Source organism: Rhodamnia argentea, chromosome 11 (assembly GCF_020921035.1).
Source record: "Rhodamnia argentea isolate NSW1041297 chromosome 11, ASM2092103v1, whole genome shotgun sequence".
Classification (NCBI taxonomy): domain Eukaryota; kingdom Viridiplantae; phylum Streptophyta; class Magnoliopsida; order Myrtales; family Myrtaceae; genus Rhodamnia; species Rhodamnia argentea.
This window is the reverse complement of record NC_063160.1, coordinates 15,526,060-15,544,750: the sequence shown is the minus strand read 5'-3', so window position 1 is coordinate 15,544,750 and position 18,691 is coordinate 15,526,060. Positions and strand designations below refer to the sequence as shown.

General features: G+C 42.0%; 4 protein-coding genes and 1 long non-coding RNA gene across 8 annotated transcripts; 3 read left to right on the top strand and 2 right to left on the bottom strand.

The window, feature by feature from the left end:
- Positions 1–141: 141 nt before the first annotated feature.
- Positions 142–3,773, bottom strand: LOC115753480 (amino acid transporter AVT6A-like). 2 transcript variants are annotated; one of them, XM_030692112.2, is made up of 6 exons: positions 3,334–3,773; positions 2,762–3,231; positions 2,489–2,641; positions 1,950–2,153; positions 974–1,439; positions 142–541 (listed from the first exon to the last, which is right to left on the bottom strand). In XM_030692112.2, exons 2-6 carry the CDS (start codon positions 3,186–3,188, stop codon positions 403–405), a joined length of 1,389 nt encoding a protein of 462 aa, XP_030547972.1. In that variant the 5' UTR covers positions 3,189–3,231; positions 3,334–3,773; the 3' UTR covers positions 142–402. The 2 variants fall into 2 exon arrangements, with proteins under 2 accessions (XP_030547972.1, XP_030547971.1); XM_030692111.2 differs by having other exon boundaries at positions 2,762–3,228.
- On the top strand, positions 428–18,433 carry LOC115753483. The gene is made up of 3 exons (XR_004016876.1): positions 428–563; positions 6,214–6,218; positions 18,422–18,433. It is a non-coding gene; the product is annotated as an uncharacterized LOC115753483 (long non-coding RNA).
- Positions 9,335–12,669, bottom strand: LOC115753478 (pentatricopeptide repeat-containing protein At3g02330, mitochondrial). The gene has a single exon (XM_030692107.2). It carries the CDS (start codon positions 12,642–12,644, stop codon positions 9,966–9,968), a length of 2,679 nt encoding a protein of 892 aa, XP_030547967.1. The 5' UTR covers positions 12,645–12,669; the 3' UTR covers positions 9,335–9,965.
- On the top strand, positions 12,841–15,155 carry LOC115753482 (UMP-CMP kinase 3-like). 3 transcript variants are annotated; one of them, XM_048272685.1, is made up of 8 exons: positions 12,841–12,874; positions 12,954–13,060; positions 13,253–13,304; positions 14,094–14,211; positions 14,380–14,536; positions 14,641–14,721; positions 14,809–14,916; positions 15,025–15,155. In XM_048272685.1, the coding sequence occupies exons 2-8, from the start codon at positions 12,980–12,982 to the stop codon at positions 15,103–15,105; spliced, it is 678 nt and encodes a 225-aa protein (XP_048128642.1). In that variant the 5' UTR covers positions 12,841–12,874; positions 12,954–12,979; the 3' UTR covers positions 15,106–15,155. The 3 variants fall into 3 exon arrangements, with proteins under 3 accessions (XP_048128642.1, XP_030547974.1, XP_048128643.1); XM_030692114.2 differs by lacking the exon at positions 12,841–12,874 and having other exon boundaries at positions 12,881–13,060; XM_048272686.1 differs by lacking the exons at positions 12,841–12,874; positions 13,253–13,304 and having other exon boundaries at positions 12,965–13,065; positions 14,107–14,211.
- LOC115753481 (E3 ubiquitin-protein ligase CIP8) lies at positions 16,078–17,669 on the top strand. Its single transcript, XM_030692113.2, has one exon. The coding sequence runs from the start codon at positions 16,334–16,336 to the stop codon at positions 17,357–17,359; it is 1,026 nt and encodes a 341-aa protein (XP_030547973.1). The 5' UTR covers positions 16,078–16,333; the 3' UTR covers positions 17,360–17,669.
- Positions 18,434–18,691: the final 258 nt, after the last annotated feature.

Sequence of the window (18,691 nt, the reverse complement as noted above, 5' to 3'; positions counted from 1 at the left end):
CGTAATGAGAACAGGTTAATTTCCCCGCTGCACCCTACTTGCTCAGGCGGAAGCTGACGGTGCTAGTCAGAATGCGTGTAGACCCATACTTCGAGTAGTTTCCTGCCATAAATAAACTCGGAACAAGAAAAATGGAGATAAAGTCTAAATCACAAGGCTCTTATTTTGAGTCCATAGTCGGAAAGGCAGTTTCAAGCAGAAGGCAACAATACTACCCGCCGTCCTCACACGGTTTTATACATTTTTCAAACAAGCAGATTTGTACAATGACCGGCATGCCACACATTTCCAGGTTTGAATCCTTCAGAGTAAAGCATTCCCAGGTTTCCTTTGGTATTAAAGTTGACACAGCATCCATTACTATCTCATTCTCCACATGGCCAAGTCTAGATGCTGTAGACATCATTCACGGGGAGATTCATGCTTCTTGAACAAAGCATAAGCATCGCTATAGATAGCCACCAGGTTTGAGAAGACGGCAAGAACAATCATGAAAATGGCTAAAATCCTGTCCTTTTTGGTTGCTATGCAGTGAGGATCCCTGCAATTAGCACAGTGGAAAGGTAATCTGAAATTTAGAGGTAGCAAGAAAAAGAAGCAGCAAGAAGCTGATTTTTCAAGTAAGATCTTATGAACACCATTCAGGCTAAGTTTTGGTCCCCAGAAAAACTCATCTACCGATTTTACAAGGTTTGAGTAAGGTAAAGGTAAGGATCAAGAACTCTTCCATAGAATTTAATTATGCCACCATGAAAGCACTCTCTCTCTCTAACTAACAAACCAACACATTACACTCCCAAAGTTAGGGACCTCAAGTATCCTTTCCCTAATTGAGTGTGGAGCTGATAATGAAAGTAGTTCATTGCTCAGCATCTGTCTCATCAGAAAGACCCGGAGAGATCAATTTATAAGGAAACACTATTCAAGGTGCCAACTCAATGGTCTCAGCAATTCAGGGAAAGCAAACACTTACCTCAGAGTAATAGCAGCGGGAAAAATGAACCCAAGGCAAACGGCAGCTGTCGCTCCAGTAAATTGAAAAGCATCCCAGATGCTGGGGATAAAATTTGCACCCATGAATATTATAGTGATAAGACCGGATGTGAGCAACGCAAACCTCAGGTTATCTAAAACTAGTGGCCTAGCAGAGGGAAAGAGAAGGCCGTCCATGTTCAGTCGCAATGGATAGAAGACGATGGGAAATACAAGCATAAGATGCGCTGCATAGCTAACACGAACAGCATCATTGAGCAAGGAACTGTAAGGAATGCCAAGGTCGGTGTCAAAATTAGCAAGCACGTCATCAAGTGTCCCATCGCCAAAGAGGAGGAACCCAAAGAAGCTAGTCATTATATACACAGACGAGCACAGAGCAAGTGATGTTCCCACAACGGCCTTTATCTGTGTGGAATCTTCAAGTTCATTGTCGATTGTGTGGACTGCAAAATAGTGAAGAACATCAGATGTAAAATAACTGGTCTAGCTCTTTGGTTGACATATGAAAACAAATCATGCAATTTGCCCGTATTTAATCAATCAAACTTCTCAGGTTCAACTTCTTGCAAGTTCATATTTAAATGACCAATTCTCAAGCAGGGTTAAAACTCACAAATACTAATTACCAACAATAGCTCTGAAAGAATGATAATCAATAATACTAATATCGTCAAAACAACAACATAAGAAAACAAGGATCAACCAACAACAGGAAAAAATTAAGCATGCGCTTGCACAATGCAAACACATTTGGAATGTTGAAGATCTTACATTAAAAAGACAAAGAACCTCATGCATCACCTTGTACAAATGCCAATTGATTTGAACTTTTTAAGTTCATGTCAAAGTTTAAATGACTAATCATGCAAGTGATGCATCGCCACGAATACATGTAGATTTGGAAGTGGGAGTGATAATACAAGGACATCATGAAGTCCCACTCACAAGCATACCATTGTAATGGCAGATATATGCAGTGACAAGAACAGGAACTACAGTGAAGAGCTTCCAGAATGATGCCAAATCTGTTATATCAGGTAGCAATCTGGGCATTGCAACGCCTCCGCCAATCAATTTAATGATTGAAATTCCCACGGTGATAACAAGAAACGCTACTGCCAGTGCAACAGACAAGGCAGATGTGAATCTCAATGAATCTGCAACCAGAATAAGAAAATTACATCAGTCTTGCTAAGATGTGGCCCAACATGACAAGAACAACATCAAGTTATATCCGTGAAGAAAGCTTCTCTAGAGATCTGAGATGCAGCATAGAATGCATTAGAGCAGTAAAATCAAGATCCTTTCTTGAGTGCTCTGAGAGACACACCATGACATCAAATTACTGCCAAATATGACTAGCAAAACTATATCCTAACAGGACAAAAATGATTGTTTCAATTCCAATTGAAAAGGAAAAAACACTAAGATAAGACCAGAGCGAAAGTATAACAAGATGCCCCAACGAAATGATAGAAGCTGCAACACTTACCTATTCGCCTAAAGCATGCTAACGGAGCAAATATTCCTAGTGTTGTGACAAGAAGAACAAAGGCACGGCCATTCCACCAGTGTTCTCCAAACCACCCTTCAAGAAGACCAGCATGGTGAACCCCGCTCGAAGATGTTCCGGAAAGCACATCCCCTTCAAGTAATGTCTAAACGTCAAAACATGACTCTACAATCATAGCTAAGTGAAACCATTGACAATATTCAACAAACTGAATGTCTATTCCAGAATTTACTGACACGGTCGAACTCATACCGATAATGATCATGTACACAATGAGCACACCGATGTTGTTGACCATGACGCATGTCTGCAACAGAATCTTCCCGTACTTGCCGAAAGCATCCCCCATAAGACCACCATACGAGAGAGATTTGCCTGCCCTGCTAAACCGGAGTAACATATCGATGGATGCATTGGTCAAGAAAGCCATGAAGATGATCGTGGCAATCCCCAGACCGAGACCCAACACTTTCATGGTCGCCGGCAACGCCATGATTCCTGCACCGACGACCGTCGTAGACAGATTGAAAACCGCCCCAGTGAAGGAAGCTCCGTTGAACTCATCGAAGCTAGCATCTTCGTCTGCCTTCGTCGGCAACAAGGGAGCATTCTCGTCTACGAGTGCCTTGCTCCTCCGCGATTTCTTCTCCTCCTTCCGTGTAATATCTCCGATCGTCATCTTCCGGTTATCTTCTTCTGTAATCGAAGTTTGACTAACTCTGCTTTTCCATATCATAAACCATAAAAGTCAGCTTCAAAGTTTAAAAACATCAAATTCACAGAAAACTTCAAACTTACTAACTTAGAACTGAAAATGAACTGACCTGCAACGATCAAACAGCTTCAAGGTCAGACGATCCTGTTACTGCAGCGAACGAAAATCCCAAAAATCGCCTTTTCGGCCGAGAAAACGAAGCGAGCTACAAAAACCGAAGCTCCGATGTATTGTTCAGGCAAGGCGAGCCTCGATTTGCGGTCCCGACGGAGCGACGAGCGACGGGATCCCAAGCGATTCCGGCTTTCCACCGAAGGAAAACCCCTCGGAAAATCGAAGTGGAAACGTCGACGATCGAGCTTGCAGCCGCGAGAACACAAGCGCTTATTGAAGACCCGCGCAGAGAAAATCCGAGCAATCAACGCTCCGATTGATGTGCGGCGTACGATTTGAAACGGCGAGTTCGCCGGAGCCCAACTACTCACAAGGAAGAAGAAGAAGAAGAAGAAGAAGACGACATACGAAGCGAAGGCTGTTGCTTTCTCAATAATGGAGCCTTCGTGGGGGGGAGCGTTTTATAGAGGAATCACAGAGGGAGATGAAGACGGCATCGAAGACCGTCGGTGGCGACGATGAATTCGTACGAATTGACTGCCGTCCATCACAGAACAGAACGGACCCCCGTTAAAAGAAACGGATAAAATTCATAATAGTATATTTTATTTTGTGGTTTTCTTTTTTTTGTTTTGGTCGAAATTTTTGCGGTTGGTGTGCGCTTAAAATGGAATAAAATCGGATGCGAGGAATATAGCTCGGGTAAAGTTATTTACGAAAGAAATGAGATAAATGGATATTTCATTTTGCGGTTGGTATCCACTTAAAATGGAATGAAATTTAATAGAAGATAAATATATATCAATATCAACATCGCCTTTATCCCAAACTAATTAGAATCAATGGTCGATGAACTCAAAATCGAGTAAAATTATCTAGGAAAGGAGTTGAGATTAAATGGATATTTCATTTTGGGATTGATGTTTGCTTCGAATGGAATAAAATCGAATACAAGAGGAATATAGTTCAGGTAAAATTATCCACGAAATAGATAAGATAAATGTGGATAGAACTTTTAATATTTATTATATAAAAGTTATTTTAATTGTGGATATAATTTTTTTAATATTTATTGTATAGAAAAATTATTTTGCTCGGATAACAAACTTTTTAAAATAATTTATTTAAAATTGGAAATTAAAAATTTTAAATAGTGAAAAAGCACAAAAATTAATTTTTATTTGTATATTCGAATTTCTTTCTATCATATTATATAAATTCATTGATATGCAGTATTTATGTTGATTACATATTTTAAGTATCTTAGCATTTTATGTAGACCAGTATAGATTACGTGGTAATAAGAATTTATCGGAGAATGATCAAGGGGGGAAAAGAGATAGAAAAGGAGAGGAAAATATAAAAATTAAGCAAATAAAAATGAATTAGGCGAGAGTATTGTGAGAACTACTTACCATCTTACTTTGTGCAATTTTTAGGTTCATTTATATTGATAACAATTTACACCAAACAACAAATATTATAAGATGTGAAAATATCCGGCTCTATTATTGCGATTCATCAAATAGTGAATAACATATAGCAAAATTCCTGAATTTCATATCCTATCATATTCAATACTATCTTGACTAAAAATCTAAAAGACCGTAGCCTATGCTTATGAATTTTTCCTTTGCTCGACTATTTAAAATTCAGATTTTTTTTATTATAGGATTATTTGAATATAATAATAGGAGATGTAATCGTAGAAACGTGAAGCACTCTGGAGTTACTTGTTTTGGGCAATTGATTAGTCCAAGGTCGTCCACTAACGTCTTACGCATTACCCATCTCATGTTGTTCATGCGTCTCATAATCCCGATCTTGTCATCAATCATCGCCACACTGTGTAACTTTGTAAAAAGCAATGTTTCCACTTAAGCTATATGAATAACTATAACCTCGCGAAGAAATCGAGGATTCATTGAGCAAGTCACTGGTCGTAGCGCCAAAAAAAAAAAAAAAGGCTCTCGGAACGGAGGGAAACTCTTAAGGCAAATTCCAAACGAGACTATTTTCTTAAAAGAGCTTCGGACTGGATTTTGTCTTGAAACATGACCCCGAAGGCTACGGTGGGCCGCTTAGTCTTGAAGCACAGCTCACCGGCCGATCAAATCTTCGACGGCTCGTGAGCACGTGCATCTCACGAGGTACTCCCTAAGCTGTGGCCGGCTGGAGAGCCCAAGGGTGACTTGAGACTACACCGCTCACTTTCATAGACTTATTCACAAACTTAGTCACTCTTGTTTTAAACAAAAAAAAAAACAAAATGTTCGCTTCCAATTTTTATTTAAAATTTTTCCTTATCTTTATTGGAAAAGAAAAAAAAGAGAGGATATTTATATACTAATCAGTACATCTTTGACAAAGTGCCCGATGGGTGATGGCAAAGGGGTGCTAAGCTTCGTGGAGGGCGGAAAAGGGGAATATAATTCGAATTTCATACGCCACTCGTTAAGCCTGGCCAGTTTTTGCTATAAATTTACGCTTAGTATCACGAATTTATGTTCATATCTTATTCAGAACCCAAAAAAAAAAAAAAAAAACATCATTTAATGGACGACATTGAGATAATTTTTGTCGGCAACGTTTCCCTGTGATTCCCACTAAGTAAGTCCTCGATGGTCATCATTGTTAAGGCTCGAAGCTAGTTGGCTTAAGAACCGACCCACTTTGATTAACTGGTTGAATTAAATGCACCCGGGATTAAATCAGCGACAGGCAAAATGTTTAGTTCCTTACAAGAAAAAGGAAATATATAATTAAACGGAGCTCTAGCCCGTGCATGTGCGCTAATAACCCCTTTCAGCCTCCCCCGATTGTCATCAAATTAAGTTGTAGTACGCCGATAAGGTGTCGACTTAGATCGCAAGAGGGTGTGTGTCATCTCACTGTGATCCTGGATTCGGGTTCTCGTTAGAAGCAACATTTCATTGGTAAATTCTCTAAACTCATCAAGCCGGCGTGAAAGACCGTACATTTAAGGTCGCTCGGGGAGACGGACCGGTCGAGACGCGCGACGGTTGACCCGAACTCCACTCGACCACTGAAAAAAGGATAATAAAAGGTGATTATGCCTAGTCCTTACCTACGAAAAAGGCTTAGATACATTGATTTTGACTCTTGCAAGTTTTCCTGCACGAGCATAATCTAACTCACCGGACAAAAAAAATTGGGAAAAATCACGGAGTAGGTTGTGTTTGATTTAATTAGAAGACATAGTACTCACCAGCATGACAAATATTAAAAAAAAAATTGAAAAAGCATACTGGAAGGTCATAAATTTGAAATGTTGGAATAGGATGGAACCGACCGCTAGAATCTTCAATTCTATTTATTCGACCCAAAAAAAAAATTTGAATTATATTTTGACAAAAAAAACATTAAATTATTATAAAATAAAAAAATCTTTTGAATTTATGTTTATTTTTCGGAATTAGGGGACTGGGAATATTTCGGACCAATCCCACGATGGATGGCTTCCCTTGACGCGTAAAGCTTGTCTTTAATTAGCAAGAAGACAAAAACCATTATTTATTTGCTCGTTCCTCTTTACTGTTCCTAGTCAACGTCAAAGCGCTGCCGTGAGGAGAAAAATCCACAACGGATTTGAGCCGAGCCGAGCCGACCGGATCGGGCCGCCGAGAAAAGAGAGAGAAAAATCTCATCAGCTCCGTTTATCTTACGAAAATAAATAATTTAAAAAACATTGTAAAAATGATTGCTCGCTCGCTATGTTATCTGTTTTTTTTTTATTTACTTTTTTTTTTCCTTGAGAGCTTGAAAACATTCTATGTATCTCTCAAATATTATCCTGATTAATTAATGAAATCTTTCTATCGATCAAAAAATTGATTAATTATTTTAAGCAACACGAGGGATTATTTTTCAAATCATTAATTTTTCGAGAAACGAATAAAACCATAATTTATGTAATAATTTGTATCTATCATCATTGATATGGATAATTAGTCAATGCTCGATAGATACTATTGTTTGAAAAAAAAAAAGAGTACACGAGTTTTATACCCTATAAAATCCTCTCTTTACCTTTTCGTTTTTGATATGTTTTTTTTTGTCTTTTTTTTTTTTTTTAGAATGGTTCGTTGAAGGACCCGAATCATCTTGCAACTCATTAACCAATCAAAATTCACAGGTTAATCAGCGGTTAATCAGCACTGACATTTCCCTCCATATAGATGTGCAAAAAATCGGTAACAATTGCAGCATGGAAGGAAGGGAGGGGTCCTATCCCTGCGCCGTCCTTGCTCGATGGTCGTAGAATTAGAGACGACTCCTTGAGAATCCAAAACTCTTTTTTTATTTACTTAGACTTCTAGAATCGACTTCGATGATGATACTCTCGCGAACGTCGAGTGTGCCGGAGCAGCTTTGGCCCTAAGAATTCAACTGGCAATTCAACTTCTAAAGCGGGATGGCTCGAAAAACTTCCTCCCGAAACCGGTGCTCAATTGCCCCCGAGCCCTCAAATCCCGCGGCTCTTGCACAAAATCATCCGGATACGAAAAAGGTTGGAAATGTGACCGGCACCCAGCACATCGCGAGTCTTTATCAGGAACACTAAAGATAATTCACGTTCGTTTCGCAGATCTTGTGCGAGCTGCCTCAGCAATGTCGAAATCAAGCATGGGCCATCAAGTTCAACATCATCGTTTTTCCTCGTCAATCGATGCAGGCCTCGTTCATTAATGAGTGTGATTACATGTTTAATTACAATAAACTCGAGAATCCTAAGTATCTTCCATCCGTTAATATAAAAAATCGTGGCTGTGGATGCGCCACGTGTAATTTGCTGACCCAAGCAAAGCTAATCAATTGCCTATTAAGCAAAAGATCCTTCGGCCTCTCATCGGCCATTTCAAGTAGGAGCCGTATGAATGATCTCCACCTCTCCCATATATTTATATTATTTTAAAGGGAAAGTAGAATAGAACATGATGATACTATAATTAAATCCTGGACTTGAGTAAAGTCTTCAAATTGCTTCATCTGAGTTCTGGAATGTGAAATTTGAGGGTATTTTCTAAGATAAAGAGAAGAAAAATGTTTTCTTTCAACTTAGGAGAATGATAATGATGAGAAAGGTAGACTCCACGTCATTTTCAAATAACTTCTGTCGAATAGGGCCGTATAGTAACATCTCGTGCCCGGAGTGAATCATCGGAACTTCGATCCCCGCGTCGTCGACCTACACTTCGCATATTGTCTTTGAACCAACTTATCGGTGACATAACCCTAATTCAAATATGCTGTGCAAAGCACATCTCTCCCACATATTTATATTATTTAAAAGGAAAAAGTAGAATAGAACACGGTGCTAATAGAAGTAAATTAGATCAAAGTTTTGTGGGTCGAATCCAGGTCGCGTAGCCACATGTTGCTTGTCCTATGAGATGGATTGGCCGGTCGGAAGACTCGGCATCGGGCGGCCCACGGGGCCCACCAGCCCAATGCGCCATCTCGTGTGGGCCCATGGTGTTTGGCAGGTTCCGCCATCAGAGGGCCGTTCGTACTGTTTGGGACGCGGCGTCGCGCTCAAGTGAATTCGACTTCCAAGATTGTAAAACAGGGTGGCAAGCAAGATGGGTGTGGATGATGACAATGAAGAGCATGATGTGAACACAACACAAGCACTCGTGGCCAGAGGCTTACAAAGATGTGCAGTCGATTGCGACTGGAAACATTAGGATGTCATCTTTACCGTCTGCAACTTTTCGCCGATATGCAACGGGTCCGTCCTAGACAGCCGTGGAAAAAATGACTCGGATGCCGTGATGCTTCGTGGCGGCTGCTGCCCCGACCTCCAGACATGGGAATGAGCAAAAGAAGATGATGCAGCAAGTCGCAACTGATGAGGAGGGTCTGCTCTGGGGCTCAATTGCTGTTGCTCTTGGTCTTGGGAAGACTATGCCCTGAGCCGGAGTCGGCCGACATGTGGGCGAGCATGCCGTTTTAAATAAGAAACTCGGCTGATGGAAAGCTACTCCAAAGTGGCAATGTATCATCCGTCTAATCTCCGAATTGTTGGGACAGTATCAATTATCTCATCAGGAAATAATTAATGTAGTACAGAGAAGTGAAAAGATGGAGGTTCTTTCCTCCTGCAATCGAGATATTCCATGACTTTATACATGATAGTCCGGTATCCGGCATTTTACACGCACTTCCCATTGAGTTTTCAGGTTCCTCTGTGAGAATCTGGAAGTAAATCCTCTCTTCGAGATTAATCTCAAATCTTGCTGTCATCAACAGCGGCTATCCTGAGAGTTCTCCAGTTAATAGTAATTGCCATCATGAAGACCATTCACAGAGGGACCACAAATCAAGGTTTCTTGAGACAACTTCAGTTTAGGGCCAAACACTATCTGTGCTAAAGGGATCATAGTTATGCTATGCCACCTTTTCTTGTCCTCTGAACCTGGATAAAGAACATCAGAATCCAGGTCAATTGTCATAATGAATGAATCTCTGGAGCTAGTCTTGAAAATATTCAGTTGCTTCCCTGAATCAACTTGCGGTACAATTTGCCAATGGCAATCTCTTTTTGCTATCCACGACTCAACTTTTGCCTCTTCCTGTTCTGAAGAAGCTAACAATATTTCCAAACTACGGGTGGACATTGATTCTTAATTCTTCCTCAGATTCGGTTTCTTCTGCCTCCTCATCAAGAAGGAAATTGGCAACAGGCACATAACCAGATCCTTTCATTTCATTGATGAGCAGATCAAGCTTCCTGTAAATTTCTCTTGATCTTGGATGAGCCCTCTCTCCCACAAGAAATGTATGTACCTCATCTTTCACCTCAATCCAGCTACATCCCGGCTCCTTCCTTAACTTGTTATTCTTCATTACTTTCCTCATCTCTGAGACTTCCTTCCACATTCCTGAATTGGCATATAGATTTGATAGGAGGACATATGCAGAGGAATCTTCCGGCTCCAATTGCAGCAAAGAATTTGCTGCCACTTCTGCTATTTCCACGTTACCATGGTCACAACAAGTGCTAAGTAGACTTCTCCAAATAACAGCATCTGCTTCAAAAGACATACTGTAAATAAGCTTTAGAGCATCATCAACTCGGCCTGACCTCCCTAAAATATCCACCATACACGAGTAATGCTCTAACTGGGGATCCAAACCATACGCAGGTTGCATAGAGTGAAAATACTGCAATCCTTCCTCAGCAAGTCCCATGTGTGCACAAGCTCGAAGAACTGACACGAAAGTAGCATGGTTCGGCTTCACGTTTTCAACTTGCATCCTCTCAAAAACTTGAAGTGCCTCTTCGCCGAGCCCATGATGTGCGTAGCCACAGATCATCGCATTCCATGTCACAAAGTCTCTCTTAGGTGCTTTCTCAAACATCAACTGGGAATCTTTCAAATTTCCACACTTGGAGTACATGTCAACAAGGGTGCTGCAAATGTAAACATCTGCTTGCAGTTCTAATTTCAAGATTTGGGCATGGATTTGCTTCCCTAGACCAACAGTAGCAAGATTAGCACAAGTATCAAGGACTGTTGCATAAGTGAAGCTATCGGGCACTATGCCAATCTCCAACATCCAAGAGAAGTATCTCTGAGCATCCTCACTCTGCTTTTGCATTACAAACCCAGAGATGATTGCATTCCACGAAACCATCGTCTGTTCTTCTGTTCTAAAATGGATCTTCTCTGCCACTTCTATCATCCCACATTTACTGTACATGTCCACCAATGCACTCCCTACAAACCAGTTCAACCCCATTCCAGATTTGATTACTCTATTATGAATCTCCATGCCACAGCTCAGAGCTTGACTACCTGCACAAGCTTTCAAGACACTTCCATATGTGAATTCATCAGGTTCCATCCTTGATCGAAGCATTGAAGCAAATAGCATCAGCGTTTCCTTTACATTTTCGTTCTGCTCATGTGCCGCAATGACCGCATTCCATGATACGGCATCTCTAAGTGTCATTTCATCAAAAACACAGCATGCTTCCGACAAAGCTCTACATTTTCCATACATATCCAACAGGGCATTTGCTACGCATATGTTGTTATTCAAGGTGCTCTTAATTGTTACGGAATGAATTTGAAGCCCCTCAAAAAGCCCTTTAATTATCGCACATGCACTTAATGCACCTGACAAACTTATTTCGTCAAAACCTTGACCAGACTTCTGCAAATTTCTAAATAGATGAAAAGCTTCAAATCCTTGACCGCTTCGAACATACCCAACAATAATGGCATTATACGACTGCAAACTTCGATCTGGCATCGAGGTAAACAGCTTTCTGGCATGCTCCATGTTGTCACATTTCGCATACATGTCCAACGTGGCTGTCGCTACTACGATATCAGCTCCAAAGTCACTCTTCAATGCATGACCATGTAACTGAGTGCCGATTCCTAATGCTGACAACCCTGCACATGACCTGAAGACACTCGCATAAGTGGATTGGCTCACTGCACATCCGGCTCTCAGCATTTCCCTGTATATCTCTAAACCCTCAATCAATTGATTGTTTTGGACGCAGCCGGCAATTACGGCACTCCATGATACCCAATTCCTCTCTGGCATTTCTGCAAAGAGCTGAAGCGATCTATCTAACTTCTTACACTTGGCATACATGTTAATTAAAGCACATGCCACGACTACATTCTCATGAACTCCCATCTTAACTGCAAGTCCATGGATCTGAATTCCCAAGTTCAGATCTTCTAAGCAACAACACACTTTCGAAACAACAGCCAAAGTAGTGTAATCGAGCGCCACTCCCGCTCCTCTCATCTGCATAAAAACACCAACCGCTTTCCAACTATCACCATTCTGTAGAAAACCGGATACCACAGAATTCCACGAGACGACATCCTTTTCGGGCATTGACTGAAAAAGTGCCTCCGCGGCTGCCATGTTCCCACTCCCCGCGTACCCAAATATCACCGCGTTCCACGAAAAGGTGTCCCGAAGCGGCATTCTGTTGAACACCTTGAGCGCGTAGTCCAAGCTCGAACATTTGATATACATCTGGATCAAACAATTCGTGACGAACACCGTCGGTGAAAACCCAGTTACGATCATGCACGCATGAGACTGTTTTCCGGGACCCAGGGCTTTCTGGCTCGAGCAGTCCTGGAATAGATGCGAGAACGTCTTCCTCCGAGCGGACAACCTCGGAGCTACCGCGACCGTCGAGCATCTCAAAACTTGCAAGGCACTGCGCGAGGGCTGCGAGAAGAGTGTGAGAAGAGACCGTACGGTGACATGAAAGTGAGGGGAGGAGGAGAAGCGAAGGGCCATCAACGATGGCGCTCATGCTTTGGCGGGTTCATTCCCCTTTTCTTCTCGTTTTGCAAGCATTTGAAAATTGGTTTGAGACGTTTGGCGAGTGTCCTGTCAATCGGGGCCTGGGACCTGCATTACGGGCCGAGGCCACGGCCCGAGTTTTGGCCCGCTAGCGCTTTTTATGATTGCGTAGCGTCTGCCATGGAACTGATACTTCTCCAGTATCAGCCCGGCACCTTCTCTGGGTTCTCCTGGCTCGATTCTTCTTCTTCTTTCTTCTTTATTTTTACTGAAGCTGATCGTTTCTTATTTGGGAAGCAGCAGCATAGTTGTGGAGCTTCCTGAGGTTCATGGAAGCTGGGGCAGAAGGTGGTGCAACTGGAAGAGAAAATGTCACGCCAGAGGAGGTTAAGCAAATGAAGTCAGATCAGGTAAAGTTTTATGGCATCGCCAGTTCATCCTAATTGGCCTATTAGCAAGTTAAATTTTTCTCATTAGCAGCGTTAATAGGCAACAGCATATTGGCCCTAAAGAGGAAAGTAGAAAGATAACTGGTAATTTCGAATGTGTTTGGGTGCTGTGCTGTGAATGTGTTGGCCAACAGTTGCTTTTTGAGTGGGCAGGATGCAGGGGGAGAAGACCATCCCAGGGAGTACAGAGTTGTGTATGTTTTGGGTAAATTCTGCAACTTTCTTATTGCTTTCTCTCGTGATGTTCGATTTCGCACTTCTTGTACATGCAAAGGATGATACCCTGCAAATGGCGGTACATATCGATTTGTGGAATTCTTTCTGATGAAGTTTTTAAATGGGTTGTTGGTTTGTCAATCGCGAAGCGTCGATGATGGATGTGGCAATTGAACACGGGAGAAGGATGAGGGTGGGCTGACATTGATTTGATTTTTTGTGTGACTCTTATGTTAATAGCTTGGCCTCTGGACAGATCGAGCAATCCTCGTTTGGACAGTGATGCCAGTTGAGTGTGTCAAACCATCAGGTTTCAAACCTTATTTGGATGCTCACACGGCTAGACCAACGGTGATGTCCTATCAGAAGCATCTGGGTTTTGTGTTTGGCTTATCTCTCGTTGCAATGGGGTCAAAAACTCAAAAGAAGAAGTGAACCAAAAATTGAAGAGAAAGAGAATCCTCTTTTTATAAAGCAAATCGAGTTCGGTTTTTGAAGAATTCACGTCACTTCTGCTTCTATTGTAGCAAAAGATAGAGCACCACGAACCTTATCCATAACAAATCTTGTTGGTCTGAAGGCTATATGCTACTCAGCAACAATTCATTGTGGGTGATGAATGAATTGTTCATCAGCAGACAGCACAATTCATAGGAGAGGCTGAAATTCGAGGAAAAGCTCGATTCTGCCTAAATTCCTATAGGATATTCTCTATTGACTGTTGTTCCCTGCTTCTTCCATTAAGTTTGCGGCGATTACGTCAATAGTGGTTTGGCAGGCAGTCCTGGAAGTGGGAAGAGCACACAGTGTTCCAAGATTTCTTCGGAGTTTGGGTTTAGCCACTTGAGCGCTGGTGATCTTCTCCAAAAAGAAGTCGAATCTGGTTCCGAAGAAGGGTACTTGATAGTTTTGAAATTTCTCATACCTGAAAGCAAAAAAATTTCTAACTTGTGCATGTTGTAGAACCGGTTTCTTAGTTACTAGTTCAACAATGTCCTAAGGAAAGGCGTTCGGTTAATCATCCGAGGATGGCTTCGCAGTAACATTTGCTCTTCATTTAACAGAAAGATGATCCGGGACTTAAAGAAAGAAGGAAAGCTGGTTCCCTCAGAAACAGTTGTCAAGCTTCTGCAGCAGGCGATGTGCAGAAGTGAAAGCAAGAAGTTCCTCATCGACGGTTTCCCACGTAACGAAGAAAATCTTGCTGCGGCTGAGAATATTGTGCGTCATTAGTTCTGTTCTACATCATTTACCACTGTTCAATGATTTCTCATACTTGACTATTTATTGCTTTGGTCATTTCTTCATTATAATTTTCCATGCAGATGAAAATCGAGCCTGATGTCATACTCTTCTTCGATTGCTCAGAGCCGGAATCAATTAGGCGCCTTCTAAGCAGGAATCAGGTGGAAATGCTTCGCTATTTTTCGTTACTTAGAACAAATAGTGGAGTTAATAAGTTTCTCTGAGTGCTAAATTCTCAAACCATGAAGGGAAGAGCTGATGACAATGCTGAGACCATTCGGAGCCGTCTCAAAGTTTACTCCGAATCGACTGTTCCCGTGATCAATTACTACAATTCAAAGGGCAAAGTTCGAAAGGTAAGTGATGTTTTTAAGCTTTTGGGTTTGTCTGCTTGTAGAAACGAGTGTTGGTCATCACTGGCTGACTTGGCTTTTTCCCTCACGGTCGTCCTTTGGGTGGCTTAGATTGATGCTGAGAGGCCGGTCGAAGATGTATACAAGTCTGTAAAGGAGGTCCTGTCTGGTATTGAAAGTAAGGGACAATGAAAGCGCAACTCCATGGCTGTACACTATAGAAATTAGTATGCTTGAGCTGTCGAGATATAGCGCCTTTTAACCTTAAGAATCGATCTTAGCGCACTCCGAATCTTTGCATGTAATTCCTGCTTATGCATGTGTATGGACACACTACGAAAAACCATTTTATGCGGTTTAAAGAAGTAAAATCTTTTCTCAAGCTTCCGAACCATTGTGCTAGAGGCGTAGCCGACACCTATTTCTACCCTTTTGGTCAAGTCGATCTTCCCCAAGTCTTTCTGCTTCCAGTCGGCGTGACAAAGCGACGCCTTTTCTCGCGGATCACGCGGTGTCGAGTTGAAGTTCTAGCAGGTCCAGACCGGAAGCAATTGTGGCCAACTCTTCCATGGCGTCCCACCAAGTGATATCATTTTCTTTGCCAAAGGGAGCATCAGAGCAAGAATTGGTAGGAGACTTTGCTGATACAAAAAATCATTCATGTTTAAGAAAACAAACACGAGAAAAGGACTGGGGTGAAAATAAGTTTCATCTACTACAGCCTTTATAATTAGAGGTGATCATCGATCGGGCTCGAATACGGTCGTGCCCGACTTGTTGTCAAGGCTTGCTCATAAAAAGAAAAATGTAAGCATAAATCTCCAAGTCGACAAAGTTTCTAACTCGATGCCATCATCCAAGCCCGCCCACAAGTGCCCTTCCGGCACAGGACTCGGCTCGGGCGGGGCTCGAGTGGGCCCATGAACTGTCTGAGTTATGAGGTCTACTTGTAATTTATGAGCATGAAATTCGTTGGTGCCTCTAACAACATGTTCATTAGTAATCACGAATGTCGGCAAAAGCTATTACTAGAGAAGATCTAGGTGGTGTTAAAAGATAGCTCTTTTGCAAGTCTTTCGTAGGAAGAGAAATCAATTATCGCGAATGACAAGTATTAGAGACATGACTGATGACTGAATGGCGGGGTTTGCGCAAGGCGGATCCGATCCGGCCCAATCTCCATGCCCGTGAATTTCCCCGGCCCGGCCCGGAACCGAAGACGCATCTGCCTACCTCCCTCCATACGAATGCCTGAACCTGAAGCGGCGCATGGACACCATAATGAATTGAAATGCAGAAGAAAATTTGAGAGCAGCGAAGCGAGTTCGTGGATCGGTGATAAACGAGAAGGGATCATCAATGGTCGCCTCGTGATCTCGTGATCATCCAGGAATTTGAGCGGATTCCAAAACAATTTCCAATGGCTCGCCCGCCTGAAGATCCTGAAACCCTAGAATCTGGTGTTCTCTTCGACTGGTACGTCAACCATTCCCTCTCCTCGCCCTTCTACGTAGCCGGGGACTCTCACGTCGTTTTCGCACCCCCCTCGCCGGCCTTCGATTCCGGGTTGGAATCCGACGGTTCCGACTCGGCTCGCGATTCTGAAGATATTGTGGAAGTCGGAGCTGTTGGTGGCGCGGAATCGGGGCTGGAGATCGATTCGGATCGGCTCGAATCGGTTTCCGAGTCCATCCAATACGCCGCAGCGGATGAGGTGGATCCGCAATGCGCTGGATTGCGAGTGGTGAGCATCGATTCAGATTCAGATTCGGTTTCGGAGTATCAGGAATCCGAGAACTTTGACTCGTTCGACTTGGAATCTCAGAGGAACCTGGCTGAGGAGCTCGAGTGGGAGGAGGTGAGCGAGCAAGCGCACGATAGGGACGAAGATGTGACGGTCTCGTCGGAAAATTTTACCGAGGAATTTGGAGGAGCAGAAGAAGATGATAATGACTCCGTCGCGCGTCATCTGGAGTGGGAGTTTCTCCTCGCGGTGAACAATATGCAAAGGAACTTAATTTGGGACTCTGATCCTCATTCAGCTGCTCCTGATGATTTCTTTTACGCCGCTGAGTTTGACATTTTGCTTGACCAGTTCGTAGAAAACGAAATCGCAATTAGGGGAAGTCCACCGGCTGCGAAAGCAGCTGTCGATGATTTGCCTCTGATTATTCTGAGTGAATCGGATGTACAGTCGAGTGGTGGAGTTTGTGCGGTTTGTAAGGATGAGGTTTCGGTAGGGGATGGAGTGAGGAAGTTGCCTTGTTCTCATTACTATCACGGAGATTGTATCTTGCCGTGGTTGGCCATTCGAAACTCGTGTCCCATTTGTCGATACGAGTTGCCCACGGATGATTTGGAGTATGAACGAAGTAAAAGCCGGAGCAACGGAGGAAGGGTCATGTGGGATTCGCAGGTCAGTGAGGAGTTCGAACTGTTTGCATGAGATTGTCTGTGGCGCAATGTAGATAGTGTTCCTTTGGCTTACAAAGTGTAAGATGGTTGAATTGCTGGTGATGATGGATATGTTTGGCCGTGTTGTTTTTTTACATACAATGATTTATACAGGAAATGTACATATGCCACATTGGGGGTGTCACCTTGGCATGGCAAAACAATTAGTATAATGTTAGTTAGTCTTATTGTATAGTTGGTGAAAGATTCGTTAGATTCGCTCTCTTCAAGAATCAGTTGCTTAATGCTATAAGTTATTGTAATTTTTGACTTGCTACTCTCTATGAGAAGGATTTGATAAAGCTTTAGTTATAGTAGGTAAAGTTTGCGCTTGATTTTGCGTGATATCAGGCATATTGATACTTTCCTCCATGCTTTCTTGGAGATGTTTAGAATAATGGATCAAACAATGCTCTTCATCTCTATGGGCTCAAGAAAAAGTAGTTTATGTTTGGCACTCCATATAGTCACGAGAAGAGAACTTTAGCAGAATTCGTCAAGCATTTACCACAAAGGAAGCTAATAGTGGTCTGGCTACTAGTTCCTATTTGATTGTTGTATGAGAAGTTTAGTTCGAGTGTACCTTTTTATGAATTACTTATTCGATTTGGGAGGATGTCGAGGGAAAAACTGTTAGTGAGTAGTCTGTTTCTATATTTATCAGAGAGTATTGATTGTTTGTGGCGGTTTTTTCAGTAATTGTTTGAGTAAATATGACTTTAGAACATAGGAAAGATGCGACTTCTCTTTGGATCATTTTTTCTGCTTGAGTGATGATGAGGATATGAAATGAAATGAACCTATTACTGTTAGCATCCTTATTGCAGATTCTCAAATTTTGAAGCCGATCTGCATTCATAAAATATATTGACATGATTCCCGGGAGAACCGTTTGGTTTACATCCCTGGAGATACGTCACATTGAACGACAGTATCTAAAAGTTTTAATTCTTGTCATCCGAATTGAGGTAGAAGCTTTGGAAACTTTTAAGTGTTTTTAACCTTCGAATCATCCTTTCGCTTATTTTTATATTCCTTGTTATTTTGGAGCGAGTGATTTTTTAACTTTTTACGTCTACTGAGTAAACTCACTTTTAGGGAATATTTTCTTTGATTGTCGGAAAATCAGAGAGGTGGAAACTGATGAGCTTGTTGTTAAAATCTTGATAATACATTCAACTCATCTAGTGGTTGGTCATATTTAATTGTTTGACTGTGTTCTAAATACTTTACAAAATCTGTGCACGACTTTTGAAAAATCAGCTCTGTTTTCTCCTTAATCATTATTAGAAGTCGAGAGAGTCGGAAACCTATGAGCTTTGGC